Raw genomic sequence first — 16,009 nt, 5'->3', positions numbered from 1 at the left:
AACTTTATAGCAGCTAGCTGTTCATATATTTCTTTTCAAAAAATATTAATTGTTCATATATTGAACTTCCCAACTTCTGCCACATTGTAGAAGCTAAAACACATAATACTCTGCTTTCAGCACACTTACAAATTAGAGAATGCAATAACAATAATTCACACTTGTTAATAGGCACCTTGAATGAAATACCCATATGATGTTTGGACAGGAAAAAGAAAAATGATGGATTTCATATTTACAGGCTAATCACATTTTTTTACACACTAACAAAGGTATTGAAATTGGAAAACTAAACAATATGGTTATTGAAAATATGAGTAAGGAGTTTTGAGATAACAATTTGTCAGGAGATTGCAATAAGTTTTAACAACCCTAAACAAGTGTTCCTGAGAGAAAAATCAATAAATAAATGATTGTCGTCCAATGAAATTCCCATGTTACACAAATTACATGACAGTGTGTGTTAACCAACAAATACAAATTTAAATGACCTCAACAACCAATAGGGGCAGGAACTATTATGGATAAGTACAGACTGACTGCCTCAGTCCTAAGTCAAATATCTGATTGCTTAACTTATGCCCACGTATCCTCAACTTCTTCGTGTCCTTCCCTTACCATTTAAAGTCAGTACGTGTTTGTTTGTCTGTTGTCTCTTTTAAGTTGAACCTTCAATTTCTTACCACTTAGCTGGTACCCATTCATCGAATTAATTGCCATTTCAGCACATGTTGGTGAATCAAAACTAACAAATCCTGCAACAACCAGAAAGCAATTAGATAACCTAAACTCAGCAATAACTAAAACAAAAATATGAAATTGTCTTCTCACCAAAACATTTGCTAAAACCGGTGGTCTTGTCAATAAAGACTTTAGCACTTATTACCCTGCCAAATTGATGGAAGGCATTTGCCAGTTCTTGATCGCCAAATTCTTGGGGAATATGGTATATGAATAAATTAGCACCAGGTGGACCTACATATTAAAAAAAAAGGGGTTAATAAGTAAAGAACTTGAATGGAAGAGGAAGATATAAAAAAGAGGATTAACCAGATTCACCAACCTTCAACCTGACCCCCAGAAGAACTTGATGATGCTACAGATTGATTGCTGTCACTTCCAGGGAGTGTTGGACCCTGAGATCCAATCAATGGCCTATGATGGCCCATCATTCCACCAGGATATGGCATTGGGTACTGAAGTGCTGGAACTGGAGGATAAGTAGATCCTACATAACTAGAGTTTTTTGGGGACAAACTGTGGGGAAGATTAGGGTTAGCACCACGTAATGTATGTCCTTGGTTCAATGGTGACATCATAGTTTGGAACGATTGTTGATTTTGCATAGGTGAAAGCCGGTACTGCATATACCCATAAGCTCCCGGTCCCTACATAAGTAGCAAATTGTGTAAAGTTAAATATAATGAAGAAGTTAAATAGTACAAGTTTAATGAAAAAGTTTTATATCATGCTCTATACAAAGAAAATTTTCCTGTGTATACTTAGTTCCCTAATAAAGTTTTGTTAGGGATAACTTTGTAATCCAACAAACTCATTAATAAAGTTTTCCTAATGGGTCTCTCTCTAAAAAATGTACAAACTTAAGAGAAATATATAATTTTTTAGACCATTTTTTTATCTAGGAAACTAGCATTTAATCCCGCAGCCATGCCCCCACTTTAATCAAAGTGCTTTTTGAATGAGAATTGAACTTGAGACCTCAAACTCCTTTCCGGGGTCCGGGGTGAAAGAGAAATATTTAATTCAAAAATGAAAGCAAAGGCATGAGACAAAAGGTGCTACTATAGCTTGCATGATATAATACCATAATGCGGAAGTTTGAGTATTCAAACCTGGTAACCGTATCCATTATATGGGGGCATATAACCAGCTGGATAGAGAGGTGGATGCTGCGCATTCACATCTGGCATGTTAGAAGCCTGTGATTGAGCTTTTTGGGCCCTGCGAGCTTGTCTTTCTTTTTCAGTATCTGCCCATTTCACAATTAATGGAATAGCTGAACCCTAATAAAATGGACAGAAAACAAAATTTTATTAGGCTCTACCAAAAGAAACTAATCTAAGAGTATATCTGATTGCAATATTGGATAGAAGGAAGATTAACAGACAGAAGTTGAATGTAATTCAGACATATTTACAATGCACTAACAAGAATGCACATAACTGAAATATAGGACAGAAGGCAAAAGCTGAGAGCATTTCATGCATATTTGGTGTGCACTTTTATCAAAGAAACTAATTGAACCATTCTACATATCAAAAAATGTGACTGAGGTTCAAGGTACATAACTCAATCTCCTATTTAGGCACCACAGTGGAGAACATACAATCCCAAAATTTATAGAGCAGTTAATACCCAAGTTTCACAGTGAAAAATTGGATTCTGTTCAACAAGGATATCTGAGCATCAAATGGAACTAACAACTTACCTCCATTTTGTGCTTGCCATTAAGAGCTTCTATTGCTGCAAGAGCTTGTTCCTTGGTCTCATACTTTAGAAAAGCACAGCCTGCCATCATTGAAATAGTTAAACCTTAGAGTAACCCTTAAGATTCGTTCTACGTCCCAATTTATACAACCAATAAAACCTAAAGAAAAATTACTACCTTTACTTGTTTGTTGCGAACCTCTCAAAATTAGCAGGTCTCTGATGGTTCCATATTGAGAAAATAATGAAGAAAGCTCAGTCTCAGAAACATTCTTTGGCAACATCCCCACAAAAAGTTTGTGCTCTGGGTTACCCCATAATCAAAGAGTCATTAGTGTAATTATTTGTGACAATACTTTAGAAAGCATAAGAAATCGAATAAACCATTAGAAAAGGGAGAGAACTGACACTAGCATAGAATGAAAAGTAATGAAAATAATATTATACCTAGTCTTTCCAACTCGCCATCTGCATACTTCACTTGCAATGGACTCGAAGCCTGAAAAGAAAGAGGGTAATTAAACACTAAACCCGGACAAAAAGAATCTGGGAGATGCATAATAGTATTAACAAATTAACATCTTTCTCACTTAATGCAGATCATATCTATCATTGTTATCATAATTTCATCCAAAGAATACAGTCAAAACAATGGTCATGACTCATGCATTTGTCTGGAATATTAAATATTATACATTCTTAGAATCTTGGGATTAGATTGGCGAAACATGATACAGTATAAAAGATGTATCATTGGGTTTGTTTAAGATACTATTACAAAATCTTATAAATAGATGAAAGGTTCTTTATCACTTGACACCTAGTATCAATAATAGAATTTCTCTTTGATTTGTGGTGTATTAGAGCTTTGAGTGATGAATGTGGATTTTCACCAATTTCCATAATAAATGGCCAATATATAGCCTTTTGTGGAGGTCTTTTCTACTTTAATTTGTCCTCTTTTGTTCAACTTCTTTTTCATTTATTAACTTTTTTTTAAAGTTAAGCCTTCTATAAATAAGGATCGTCGTGAAGTGTGACTTGTTAGTTGTTACTATAACTTCACATTACACACATGAAACTAATGAAAGAACTGAGAAAGAAGGAAGGATATAAGAACAAATGAGTAAAGCAAAAGACCTCTGTCACATGCTATAAGATAATGGGCTTGACCTAAGCCCAATAAATAGAGAATATTATTTAGTTGTTAGAGTTTGTTATAAGTTAGCAGTTATGTTATCAAGGATATGCAATAAATGATGAATGCAAAAGAATCCAGTTTTCCACTTTAAAGGGTTTTAAGCCATTCTTCTTGTGGTGTCCCACCAACATGTGCTACCCACATGAGGTCATTTAATAATGAAGAGATTAAGATAGTAACTACAACTGTGTACAATCATTTCTCTCTAATCACATTGTTAACGTCCTTTGTATATCTGCTTCAATCTCTCTTCTTCTCTTCACCCATTTCTTTATCTAAATTCTTTCTTTCTTTCGGGTTACAATAATTGAATACAATCTACTAATTAGTTCATAACACTTCTCCACACCTACACCTCTTTTGCATTCTCATATTTTTCTACTAGTATGTAACAACCCACACAAGGTCTGGCAACATCCAAGGATGGAGACTAAAGTGTTGTAAGTAATCTTCAGATATTGATAACACTGGGGATTGAAATAAGTAGAGAGGTATCCACCATTACCAAGGTATCATAATGTTATTACATCTTAATAGTGTAATCCTCAAGCAGGCCAAGATCCAAATCTTCTCAGTTACTTCAAATGAAATGGAAATTTCCATCTATAATATTTATCCATTAAGGAAATGGATAATTACTTTCACCTTAACTTCCTAAGTCTGTCAAAGATAATGCACACTTAACGTATACATAATTGTTTAATCTGCCTTCCATCGATAGACTGAAATATTGTCTCTAAAGTTTGAAGATCTAATTATTTACCATTCAAAACTGTAAGTGAAAGATTCTTTCAAATAGAGTAAAAGCTCATGGAAAGAAGTGGTAGGGTGTCTACACACACATAAATGAAGAGATAAAACCAAACTACAATGAGAATTGATACTAACATCTAGAGAAACATGATCCAGAAGGCATTCAGGCACACTGGAGCTTGGAAGCTTGCTTCTGTAAGAGCAATAAGTCACAATAGACAAGGTTCCAGAATTACACTATAGTTTGTGTTAGTAAGATGTTGAGGATTATCCTATAATTCGGATCTCCAGCTAAGTGGCGACCAAACTTGTAACTAGTAACAAAGTGTGATACTAATGGCAAACTCAGACTTCGTTTTATAGACTGAATCACATAATCGGAGTTTGTTTTTTCCTGGTTACTGTCTCATGTTAGGTCAGATATCTAATTGAACATCAAGTGAAGAAATGATGGTAAATCATAGTTGGGAATAAAATGTCCAAATAAGTAACACAGCACTAAAGGCACAGTTTTTCCATACAAGGGCCGTACAAAAGATCTATTTTTTTCCTTCGATTAAAAGTCAATGATAACACCCATTTACCATTAGAAGAAAGTTTATGTTTTTATGGAAGGGAAGGACATTAAAAGAAGTGATAATAGCCTAAATTAGCAATAAACTGATAAAGATCACTAACCCCAGGTAAAGTCTTCTTATTATGACAAGCGTTAACCGCCTTGTCCGCTTCTTCTCTGGAAGGACATAATATAAAACAACAACCTGTAGAAAGAAAGAACACACAACAAATTAGGGCTTCAAACATCAACACCAAGACACGAATCTCGACCAAAACTAGTCAATTAACACAATGTGATCCGTCAATTGCATTGAATAAACACAAGTTGAGAGCGAGAATGAGTAAATCCCAACCTCTAGAGGCTCGCGTATTCTTGTCCTTAATTATGTTGACTTCGTCGACAATAGCCAACTCCTGGAACATTTCCAGAAGTTGTTCCTCGGTCATATGTTTCGGCACTTGACCTACGAACAACTTGACGCTCTCTTCGCTGAGATTTATCGTTTGTCTTTCGTCCTCCGCCATTAATGCCGGTTCCTTCCTTCCTTCCTCTTACAACCCTTCTGAGTTGATCTCTGGTTAATTTCTTCCTCCTCCCTCCCTCCCTTGTCTGGTTCTTCCTCTTCGAGTCACTCTCGCTGATTTTGGGAGAAATTAAGGTCTTCCTTCCAGGATGGCAAAGAAGGAAGGAAGGATGGGATTTGATCTACAAAATTTAATATAATTAATATCAATACAAATACCCGTTTATCACCGTACATCTACGGAAATGCCATCATTGAACAGACACAAGACACAGTTCCTAGATTGCAACTTCTGAACTTGACTCATGTTTGTCTATAAATAGAACCAACTTAAGGATATAATTAAATTACCTTTAATATATCATTTCTTATTTTCTAAATTAATTAAATAAACACATTTATTCAGTTTAATTAATAAATTTCTATATTAATAAATGTCAAAAAGGGCACAAATGTCATTAAGAAGTTGTAATGGCAAAAGTGTAGTTTAGTGAAGAAAATGAGGTTAAAGATAAATGATGACAGACTGTCCCGCCAAGCATAATCCAATGAAAGGAAGGGGGGCCCAAGAGTATTATTTTTTACGCGTAGATATAGATTAGTGCTGGCTGGCTTACATGGCTGTGATGACGAGATAGATGACAGACAGGTGAGAGGTACTTAATTAAAGACATGTTTGTTTTACCTTATTAAAAAGTCTTTGCTATGTTAGCGTGTTTGGTTTGAACTTTGAACTAATAATAACTTATTAAAAGTTATTATTATTAAACTATTCCTTACAATGTTCTAGTTAAAGAACAATAATATTTGTCAAATTATTAAGGAGTTACTTCAATAACTTTAACAATATATTAATCCATTAAAATAACTCAACTAGATTAAAAATTTTATATTTAATTTTTACTATGAGAATATAAATGAATGTTAAATTAAAGAAAAAAAGAATGAGTTACATATATACCCCAAAGAAAAGAAAAAATTGGAAAACTCGAAATTAAAGAAAATGAACATCTATCTATCAACCACGGTCAAGTAGTTTCGAGTCTATTGTCATCCGTCACCAAAATCCCAATTTAGGTGTACAGTTAGGATGCAACTCCGGTAACTAGTGGAGTCGTTCAGCCAAAACTCCACCAGGTAGGATGGTAATGTGGCGGTTCGGGGCAGAAAATGCATTTATCATCCCCGCCCTGTTTTAATTTCGGGGATTTTTTTAATACCATCTCCGCCCCGTTCGATTTTTTTCGGTTTTAGAGAATCCCGAGGGCACCGTTGCTAATTTTTTTATTTAGAAAATAAATTAAAATTATACAATAAAATTATATAAACAAAATTTTTAATATAATATATATTGTAAGATATTAGAATTTCATAAAATTTATCATATTCATAGCAATTAATTCATAGCAATTAATGCATCTTCATGATGAATGAAGTTTACAAAGGTGGAAACCTTTGTCTTCCTTCGATCACGATCTCCCGTGGAAATTCGTCTGATTGCTCAAGACATCTCTTTTCAACCAAGAAATAAAACAAGATCATTTCGTTCTATTTTTTAGTAAAATAATGAAGAATTAATGGTCAAGAAGTAACTTCCCTCACGGAGTGGTAAACTTGTTCATCTCTTTTTCCTCTCGTCAGAGGGTTGCTGATTGCTTATCTTAACTTTCTTGAGTTTCAGCTTTGGACCAGACGTGTAAATACCCCGAAGGGAAAGCCCCGATGATTCTCTTGTGAATCGCCTTCAGCAATGGCATTTAGGGTCTGAACCTGGAAAGAAAGTATATTATTATAAAGAAATAATCTTACTACTCTTATAAAATATATTGAATAAATAAATATATTGGTAATTTAATATATTTAATTATGTTAATGGTGTTTGGGGCAGAATCAGAATGAAATCGGGACGGATCGGGACGGGGGACACAAATATTATCCTCGCTCCATCCCCGTTCGGTTCCGAGGATAAACAATCCTAAACGGGAAAATGCGGTTAAATTTTTGCGTGACAATTTTAGATTGTATCCTTACCACCGGAGTGAAGAAGAACTCTGTAACATAGATTTGCACCTTATAGATTTAATCAACATGCATATTTTTTTTTTTTAATAATTCACTCCAATATGAATTTTATATACTTTCCTTTTTGGGGTATGATTTTATATGACCTATTTTAAAAAAATAAAAATAAAAATATTTTTAAATAAATTAATACAGTTTATACTTTATAGTGGTATATTTATTTATTTTTTAAATATATCTCACCTCTAAATACTTAATACAGATAAAATATTGAACCCGAAAGATCTCTTAAGTGAATACCTTTTTTTTTTTATATATATATATTATCTATAAATAAATAAATAAATCTATATAACCTAACCTAAGATTGAATTAATTTCCTCTCTCTCAAGTTCTTTCTTCTTGGATTCTTTCTTCTTCTTCTTTTTCTTTGAGTTACTCCTGTGTTTTCTTGTGGCCGTCGACTATGGCCAAAACTGAGAAGAGAAAATGGTCCGAGCTGTTTCCCAATATTGTATCCCTCATTGCAAAAAAGCTAGGTTTGAGCGATCTTCTTGCCTTACGTAGCACGTGCCGCAGTTGGCGGCTAGCCTCTTCCTCGGCGACGGCGAAACTAAAAGAGGAAATACCCCATAAGTTACCGTGGTTTCTCTGTCAATACTCATACTACAAGGAAGAATGTATTGCAGTCGATTTGAACACCGATTTCCAATACAGAATGAAACTCCCCCAATTGATCGGAACCAAAATTCTGGGTTCTTTCCAAGGCTGGCTGCTTCTCTTCAATACCGGTGGCAAAATCTCCTTCTTCTGCCCCTTCACACTGGAGAAGATATGTCTCCCAGATTTGCCCCAATCCGAAATCTGTTTGCACACCAAATCCGTATTAACTTCTTCTCCAACGTCAATTACAGACCGCACCATCTGCCTCATCTGGCGCGAACAAGACCCATTCATCTTGTTCCATTACATTCTTCAACCTGGGGCAGAATCATGGATAAAGGTTAGTTAATTAATTAGGCCACACCCAGATGAAATTATTAAGTTTCTTCTTCTTATTATTATTTGATTTTGAATCATATATACAGGGGGAAATTTCTTGCAGCATGGACATAATGAAAGTGGCAACAGGGGCAGCGTACCATGATGGGAAATTCATTTTAATGAACATGGCTATGGGGAAGGAGGTGGAGTTCAGCATTGAAAGTCGGGAGGCGGATATTTCTAATCTGATGGTTGAACCATATGGTCCGGAGAACAAAGTTTCCAGTATTAGATTTTCCGTATCGCGTAAGAGTTATTTCAAGTTTGCAAGTGTTAACGCATGTCTTTTATCGGATGAAATTGATGACGATGAGGATAATAATGATTACTACGATGATGAAGATGATGATAATTACTACGAAGAAGACGACGAGGTGGAAGAGGAGGAGGAGGAGGATTACAACCCTTTCTTCGGCAACATTCATGAGGATCGAAAGGCAAAGAGTATGTATATATGGGGAACTCATTGGCATCACCGCAGTTGGAACTTAGTTCATTTTTTCAATGAGTCCAATTTCAAACAAAGAATTTCTAAAAAGAATCTACGAAGAGGAATATGGATTCATCCCAGATTATTCGCACAACTTAAGTAGTACTTCTAGAGGCTAGAGGTTGAAACTCTATTGAAATATTATTAGCTTTTCTATGCATGGATAATTAGATCACATGTTGCCATTGATATAGATAATAGTATAATACTTGTGTGTTAGGGTTGTTTGGATACTTCATTCATATGTAACTTGGTTCTTGAAGATTTTTTTTCTGCTTTTGAATGGTTAATATAGTTGTATTTTGAGTATATTAGGCGACTAGGTAAACAATATTGTTTTTATAGTTATACTTAAAATACTATAATTCATATAATATTTTATGGACATTTAAAACAAATAAATTTTTTAGATTTTTATCTCAAATAATTTGTTTATGAGTTAAAGAAATAAAAAAAATATTGTTTAAAGGAAACACAAAATAAAAATCAATACATTTTTTTAGTGCATAGTATTAAAATAAAATACAAGATTAAACAAAATAAATGATTTACAAGAGAGTTATATGTGAGAAGAAAAGTTGGTATCAAAGCCCAATAAAGAATTATTCCAATTAAATTTTATCAATGAAAATATTATTTATTAAAATTATATAATTGACGGTTATATGTTTGATAGACTTTTGATTATATAAAGGTATTTGATGAGATTTTTGTGGCATGGAACGAAGACACGTAATATAAAATGGATGTTAGTTTAGGTAGATACTTGGTTAACGTTTAGTTAAAAAATTGATAAAACAATTTATGATAGATTAGTTTTTTTTCACAATATAAAACAAAATCTATAATGAGATGAAAAATGTGGCTAGTCTTTTGAGACTTACCAATTTGAACGAAGTTAGATCCTCGTATGAAAAAAAGAGACCAATAGATCTAGTAGCATAATGCGCGAGTTCTTATAAACATTAATGACATTTAACTTATCGATTTTCCTTTAGAAGATGATGAGTTCACCTTTAAGAGATGTAACGAAAACAGGGTCAGATTCATTCTTTTATTAACATATTTTTAATTAGTGAATCAATTTTTCGAGAGGTTTATAATATATTTCAAAAGGTCCTCTCATTGAGTTGTTCAGATTATCGACCAATCTTTATTGAACGCCGAGTGATAGTGAAGACATGTCGGCCATTTAGATGAGACATTGTTATAATTTGTTCACTAAGATGATTTCATATTATTTTTGTTGGGAGAACTTTGAGAGTAAAAATTTCCATCCAAATCTCGTTTTCTGGATGAAACATTGTTTATAATGAAATTTTCTTATGGATATGTGAATGAAAAAATGTTGTATTATACTAAGTTATTATTGTATTTGTCATAATGAGGTGAAAACGGAGACTTGTTTACTTACTTTTGTATTGTTAATGGTGACTAATACCTCAAGTCTTATGTGGAGCATGAGTATGATTCACTTGGTGATGTTAGAATCTTTAGGTAATTGCTATGAAATTTGGATTGAAAACGACTAATATTTTTTTTTTATATATTTGGATTATTATCCCGATCATTTTCTGATGGATAATCTAGTTGGAGAAAATCGTCGAATATTGAATTATCATAATGTTTGATGCCTATTATTCATAAAAAAAAATGGAGAAAGTTAATTGATTTTTTAGGATCTATAAGATCTTTTGTGAAGTGTATCATTTTCTTATTTTCATTTTTTAAAAATTTATTTTATTTTCTCATATCATGATTTATGGTTAATCTTAATTGATTTTTATCATTTCTAATATAATGAACCATTTAAAAAAAATTAAAATTAAAAATAAAGATCCATATTTATTAAATTATTCTCAAAACAAACCAAGAACTTGTTAGGATTGGGATTTTTCTAAAAATTATAGGGAGAAAAAAAAATGATTGGTGATTATTTTGAGGAGGTAATGATTATTTTTAATAAAAAAAATTTAAAAAATATTAATATATATAAATAAATTAAAAAATAATAATTTAAAATAAGATGTATTTTAATATTTTGTTTAACAAAAATGGTGGGCGATAATTATTGAAAATTGATTGATTCAAAATTTGATTTTTGTTTTTCGTTTTTAAAAAACAAAACAAGAAGCAGGTAATATAAAACAATTACGATTCAATAGAATATACTACCCTAACCTAACAAATTACAAAAATAATTTCCTCTCTGCACGCTCTTTCTTCTTGGATTCTTTCTTCTTTCTTCTTCTTCTTTGAGTTCTTCTATGGCCGAAAGTGAGACGAGAATATGGTCCGACCTCCTCCCAGAACTTGTATCCGCCATTGCAGAAAAGCTAGGTTTGATCGATCTTCTCGCCTTACGTGGCACGTGCCGCAGTTGGCGGCTGGCATCTTTCTCGGTGACGGCGAAACTAAAAGACTCAATACTCCATCAGATGCCGCCGTGGCTTCTCTGTCAAGACTCGTACGATAATGAAGAATGTATTGCCCACGATTTGAAGACCAAAATCAAATACAGAATGAAACTCCCCCAATTGATAGGAACCAAAATTCTGGGTTGTTTCCAAGGCTGGCTGCTTCTCTTCAATACCGGTGGAAAAATCTTCTTCTTCTGCCCCTTCACAAAGGAAAAGATAAGTCTCCCTGATTTGCCCCAATCCGAAATATGTTTGCACACCAAATCCGTATTAACTTCTTCTCCAACATCAATTACAGACCGCACCATCTGCCTCATCTGGCGCGAACAAAACCCATTCATCTTGTTCTACTACATTCTTCAACCTGGGGCAGAGTCCTGGAATAAGGTTAATTAAGGCCACGCCCAGATCAAATTATTAAGTTTCTTCTTCTTATTATTATTATTTGATTTTGACTCATATAAATATATACAGGGGAAAGTTTCTTGCAACATAGACATAATGAAAGTGGAAACAGGCGCAGTGTACTATGATGGGGAATTCATTTTATTGAACAGGGTTATGGGGAAGGAGGTGACGTTCAGCATTGAAAGTCAGGGAGCGGATATTTGTAATCTGATGCTTGACCCATTTAATCAGGAGAAGAATCTTTCCAATATTAAATTTTCCATATTGGATAGGAGTTATTTGAAGCTTCCATATGTTAAACAATGTCTTTCCATGGAGGAAAGTGATGAGGATGATGATGACGACTACGAAGAATATGATGATGATGACGACGAAGACTACGAAGAAGAAGATGAGGACGACTACGAAGAAGAAGATGACGACGACAACGAAGAAGAAGAAGATGACGGCGACAACGAAGAAGAAGATGATGACGACGACAACGAAGAAGAAGATGATGAATTTGATGATGATTTCTATGGAGAAGAAGAAGATGATGAGGATCAAACTGCAACACGTGTGTATGTATGGGGAACTCATTGGCATAATCGCAGCCGCATCTTGGTTTGTTTTTTCAATGAGTCCAATTTCAATCAAAGAATCTTCCCGAACATTTCTGAAAAGAATCTAGGACGAAGAGGAATATGGATTCATCCGAGATTATTCACACAACTTAATGAGTACTACTAGTCCTAGAGGTTGAAACTCTCTATTGCATGAAATAGTATTGGGTTTTCTATGCATGGGTTATTAAATCACATGTTGCCATTGATATAGATAATACTTGTGGGTCAGGTCAATTTAGGGTTGTTTGGATACTCATGACTTTCATATATGCAAGTGAATTTTATTTGAAGATCGATCATGTTGCATAACTTTGGTATTAACTTTAAAGTTTGGTGTTATAAATGAGGTTAGAAATGATTGTCATTTGATATGATTGATTGATATATCATTTTCGATCATTAATGACTCTTGAAATTAGGGGTTGAAGATCTTTGGAGAGGTTAGAAAAAATAGGTTAAGAAGATTAAAACAAGAATAAGTTTTTTTTTGTTGGGTGATTCCCCTTTTTATTATTTTAACTATTGAAAGTATACATCAAAATTTTAATATATAATATTATTACAACTCTATACCTAAGCATTCCATGTTAACCTAATTTATAATTTTACAAAGACACTAAATTCCAGCTATCTATCCCAACTATCTATAGTTACTTTAATTATAATTCAATTTTTATATTTAAAAAAATTATAGAATTATAATTAATTTCAATTTTTAATTACAAAAACAAAAATTATAAAAATAATTTAAATATATTATCTATATTATATAAGACATTTGTTTTACACAAATTATAATAATAAGTACTCATATGTATAGAGTTTTGCTAGCTTGATTTTATTATAAATATTTTTTTTTTGTTTGAAATGTTATTTTCCAAAATTTGAAAAACAAAATATATTGGTTTCACATGATAACATTCTAAATTCAAAATTTAAATTTCGATTCCATATGTTAATTTTTTAAAAATTTCGATTCTACATTTTAACCTAATAAATTTTAAAATAAATAAATTGAGTTCAACATTTTAATTTAAAATAAAAAATATTATTAGTTCAATAAATGATAAAAATAATAAGATATTTTGTTTAAAAAATTTGAAAAAATAAATATTTAAATTAAGATTCAAAGCTAAAAAATATTAAATTGAGAATTATAAAATTACAATTGAAATGAAATTCTAATTATAATTCCAAATTTAACTGTTAATCTTATATAGTTTACCTAACCTAAAAATTTAAATTAAACTCTTAATTTCAATTTCAATTCCAATTTTAATATTTAAACAAATTTATTACAAATTTCATTTTGAATAATATATACTCATTCTAAAATTTATAAGTTTGAAAAAAAGTTTTTTTTGTGTGGGTATATCCTTGCATGTTTCTCTATACTTTTAAAAAGATATATTTATTTTAATTAATTTGAAGAGGTTTCAGAAGAGGGCGAAATTAAAATTCAAGTGGCAATTTAAAATTATTTATTTATTCAAATTGATTAGTGGTACGAGAAATTTAGGTTCTAGACTCTTTTATTATTAAAGAAGATAGAAGTTGCCTTTTAATAACCAGAATTGAAAGGTATTAAAACTCTAATTTCAATATCATAAAAGCTGTAATTGAATCATATATAATTACAATTATTATGTTTGAGAATTTTTTTTATTTATTAAATATTATCCATGTTATTAAGATTTAAGATAATTGACACTAGATGAGTTCAAAGTTGACAAAAGTATTATATAAAATCTGTTTCCACTAAAACACAAATATAAGTTCTTTAGATAGTAACGAAATGACAGGTGTAAAAAATGCTAATCCTATAAATGAAAAGCTCTGTTCTTGAATTGTTCTTGTTCTTGTTCTTCTTCATCAATTCTCTGTCTCTGTTCTGAACTTGGTGAATTACCCAACAAAGTTCAAATCCCAATTACAAGAAGAGTAACAACTCGAAGATCAACGACGACAATGTCTGAAACTTACATGAGACCATGGTCGGATCTCCTTCCCGATCTTGTATCCATTATTTCGAATAAAATACAAGACCCGGTCGAGCTTCTTGCCTTTCGAGGTACGTGCCACAATTGGCGACTGGCCTCCTCCAATGCTGCAGCCAAACTAAAAAAGTCATTGCCCCGCCAGATACCGTGGCTGCTCTGTCAAGAATCAAGCAATAAGGAAGATTGCATTGTGCACAACTTTAGTACTAAAGGAAAATACAACATTAAACTCCCCGAATTGGTAGGAACCAATATTCTCGGCTCATTCCAAGGCTGGTTACTTCTCTTCAATTTCAAATTAGGAGGAAAAATATTCTTCTTCTGCCCCTTCTCACGCCACAAAATATATCTCCCAAATTTAGTAAGGCAATCCCAATTGCGTTTCGATTCCACAGCGGTGTTAAGTAATTCTTCACCAACATCAGTATTAGACCGCACCATTTGCGTCATCACGCGTGAAAACCATGTGATCTTGGACATCTACATTCTTCGACCCGGGGCACAAGCATGGATTGAGGTGAATGCTTATTGCAGCATAATCATGTTAGAAGTTGTAACGGGCGGTGTATTCACAAAAAATGGGGAGTTAATTTTATTTAATTACAAGGATAATAGGAAGGTGGTTATGTTCGATTTTGAAAACCAGATGTTGGACATAATTCCTAGACAAGGAGCAGTACTGATTCACGCCAATGGGAAGGAAAGAACATTCATAGCGATGGAGAATTATTTGGAATCGAACAATAATGTCAGAAAGTCTCTTTTAATGGATGATCAAACTTTGGCACCCGTGTATGTATGGGGAACCCAGTTTTGGTGTGACCGTGCTGGGAATGAAGTTATATTATCCAATGAGTCAAATATCGAACAGACTTTAAGAAGGCTGTATAACAAACCTCTACGACGAGGAATATGGCTTCAACCTAGATTGTTCGAGCCTTAGTTTTACTCATTCTCCAGACTACTCATGTCTCTTAGTATGATAATTTCTTTTCAAGTATGGATTAATTTTACTAGTGCATTTCAATTTTAAGTTTATATGTTTTATAAATATGTTTTTATAAAACCTTTTTTTGTTAATCTATTTATATATTAAATAACATTATAACAATTCACTAAAGCAGTTCAAAATAGATTAGTTCAAGTGACAAGAACTAGGTTCGACAATGTAGAACTAGGGACAACAATCTAGTAGATTAGGGGCGAGGAGTGCACTTATCATTCCTACCCGTTATACTTGGTGATTTTTGTTACTATCATTCCCGCACAATTCGATTTTCGGAGAATCCCCGATGAACATTGTGTATATCATAATCTTTAATTTTTTTTATATCATAAATTCGATTTTTACTTAAAACGCGGTAAGTTGAAGTATAGTTAATAAAATGAGAAATCATGACAACTAAGATAGTATTAACTTATTCAAATGAATAATTCTTCAATTTGTTTTTAAAATGTGAGAAAATATCTAATTTATAATACTTTACAAACAAAATATCAGGAAAATTTCATTTTAAGCTGTAACATATTTTTGAA

General features: G+C 32.6%; 3 protein-coding genes across 3 annotated transcripts; 2 read left to right on the top strand and 1 right to left on the bottom strand.

The window, feature by feature from the left end:
• Positions 1-387: 387 nt before the first annotated feature.
• Positions 388-5,720, bottom strand: LOC124930651 (RNA-binding protein BRN1). The gene is made up of 9 exons (XM_047470981.1): positions 5,314-5,720; positions 5,081-5,163; positions 2,896-2,947; positions 2,627-2,752; positions 2,450-2,529; positions 1,854-2,024; positions 1,064-1,388; positions 832-975; positions 388-755 (listed from the first exon to the last, which is right to left on the bottom strand). The coding sequence occupies exons 1-9, from the start codon at positions 5,483-5,485 to the stop codon at positions 628-630; spliced, it is 1,281 nt and encodes a 426-aa protein (XP_047326937.1). The 5' UTR covers positions 5,486-5,720; the 3' UTR covers positions 388-627.
• Positions 5,721-7,903: 2,183 nt separating this feature from the next.
• Positions 7,904-9,256, top strand: LOC124930653. The gene is made up of 2 exons (XM_047470984.1): positions 7,904-8,509; positions 8,595-9,256. The coding sequence occupies exons 1-2, from the start codon at positions 7,973-7,975 to the stop codon at positions 9,141-9,143; spliced, it is 1,086 nt and encodes a 361-aa protein (XP_047326940.1). The 5' UTR covers positions 7,904-7,972; the 3' UTR covers positions 9,144-9,256.
• Positions 9,257-11,276: 2,020 nt separating this feature from the next.
• LOC124930652 (altered inheritance of mitochondria protein 44-like) lies at positions 11,277-12,772 on the top strand. Its single transcript, XM_047470982.1, has 2 exons — positions 11,277-11,847; positions 11,935-12,772. Exons 1-2 carry the CDS (start codon positions 11,308-11,310, stop codon positions 12,595-12,597), a joined length of 1,203 nt encoding a protein of 400 aa, XP_047326938.1. The 5' UTR covers positions 11,277-11,307; the 3' UTR covers positions 12,598-12,772.
• Positions 12,773-16,009: the final 3,237 nt, after the last annotated feature.

Source organism: Impatiens glandulifera, chromosome 3, assembly GCF_907164915.1.
Source record: "Impatiens glandulifera chromosome 3, dImpGla2.1, whole genome shotgun sequence".
In the NCBI taxonomy this organism is placed as follows: Eukaryota; Viridiplantae; Streptophyta; class Magnoliopsida; order Ericales; family Balsaminaceae; genus Impatiens; species Impatiens glandulifera.
Note: the sequence above shows the minus strand (reverse complement) of the source record. Positions and strands in the feature narration are given on the sequence as shown.

Coding starts and splice junctions, on each gene's coding strand:
- LOC124930653 (XM_047470984.1), top strand. CDS start 7,973: ATGGCCAAAACTGAGAAGAGAAAATGGTCCGAGCTGTTTCCCAATATT. Junction 8,510..8,594: donor GGGCAGAATCATGGATAAAG/GTTAGTTAATTA, acceptor TCATATATACAG/GGGGAAATTTCTTGCAGCAT.
- LOC124930652 (XM_047470982.1), top strand. CDS start 11,308: ATGGCCGAAAGTGAGACGAGAATATGGTCCGACCTCCTCCCAGAACTT. Junction 11,848..11,934: donor GGGCAGAGTCCTGGAATAAG/GTTAATTAAGGC, acceptor AAATATATACAG/GGGAAAGTTTCTTGCAACAT.
- LOC124930651 (XM_047470981.1), bottom strand. CDS start 5,485: ATGGCGGAGGACGAAAGACAAACGATAAATCTCAGCGAAGAGAGCGTC. Junction 2,753..2,895: donor TGGCGAGTTGGAAAGACTAG/GTATAATATTAT, acceptor GGGGTAACCCAG/AGCACAAACTTTTTGTGGGG. Junction 976..1,063: donor TTCTGGGGGTCAGGTTGAAG/GTTGGTGAATCT, acceptor TTTAATATGTAG/GTCCACCTGGTGCTAATTTA.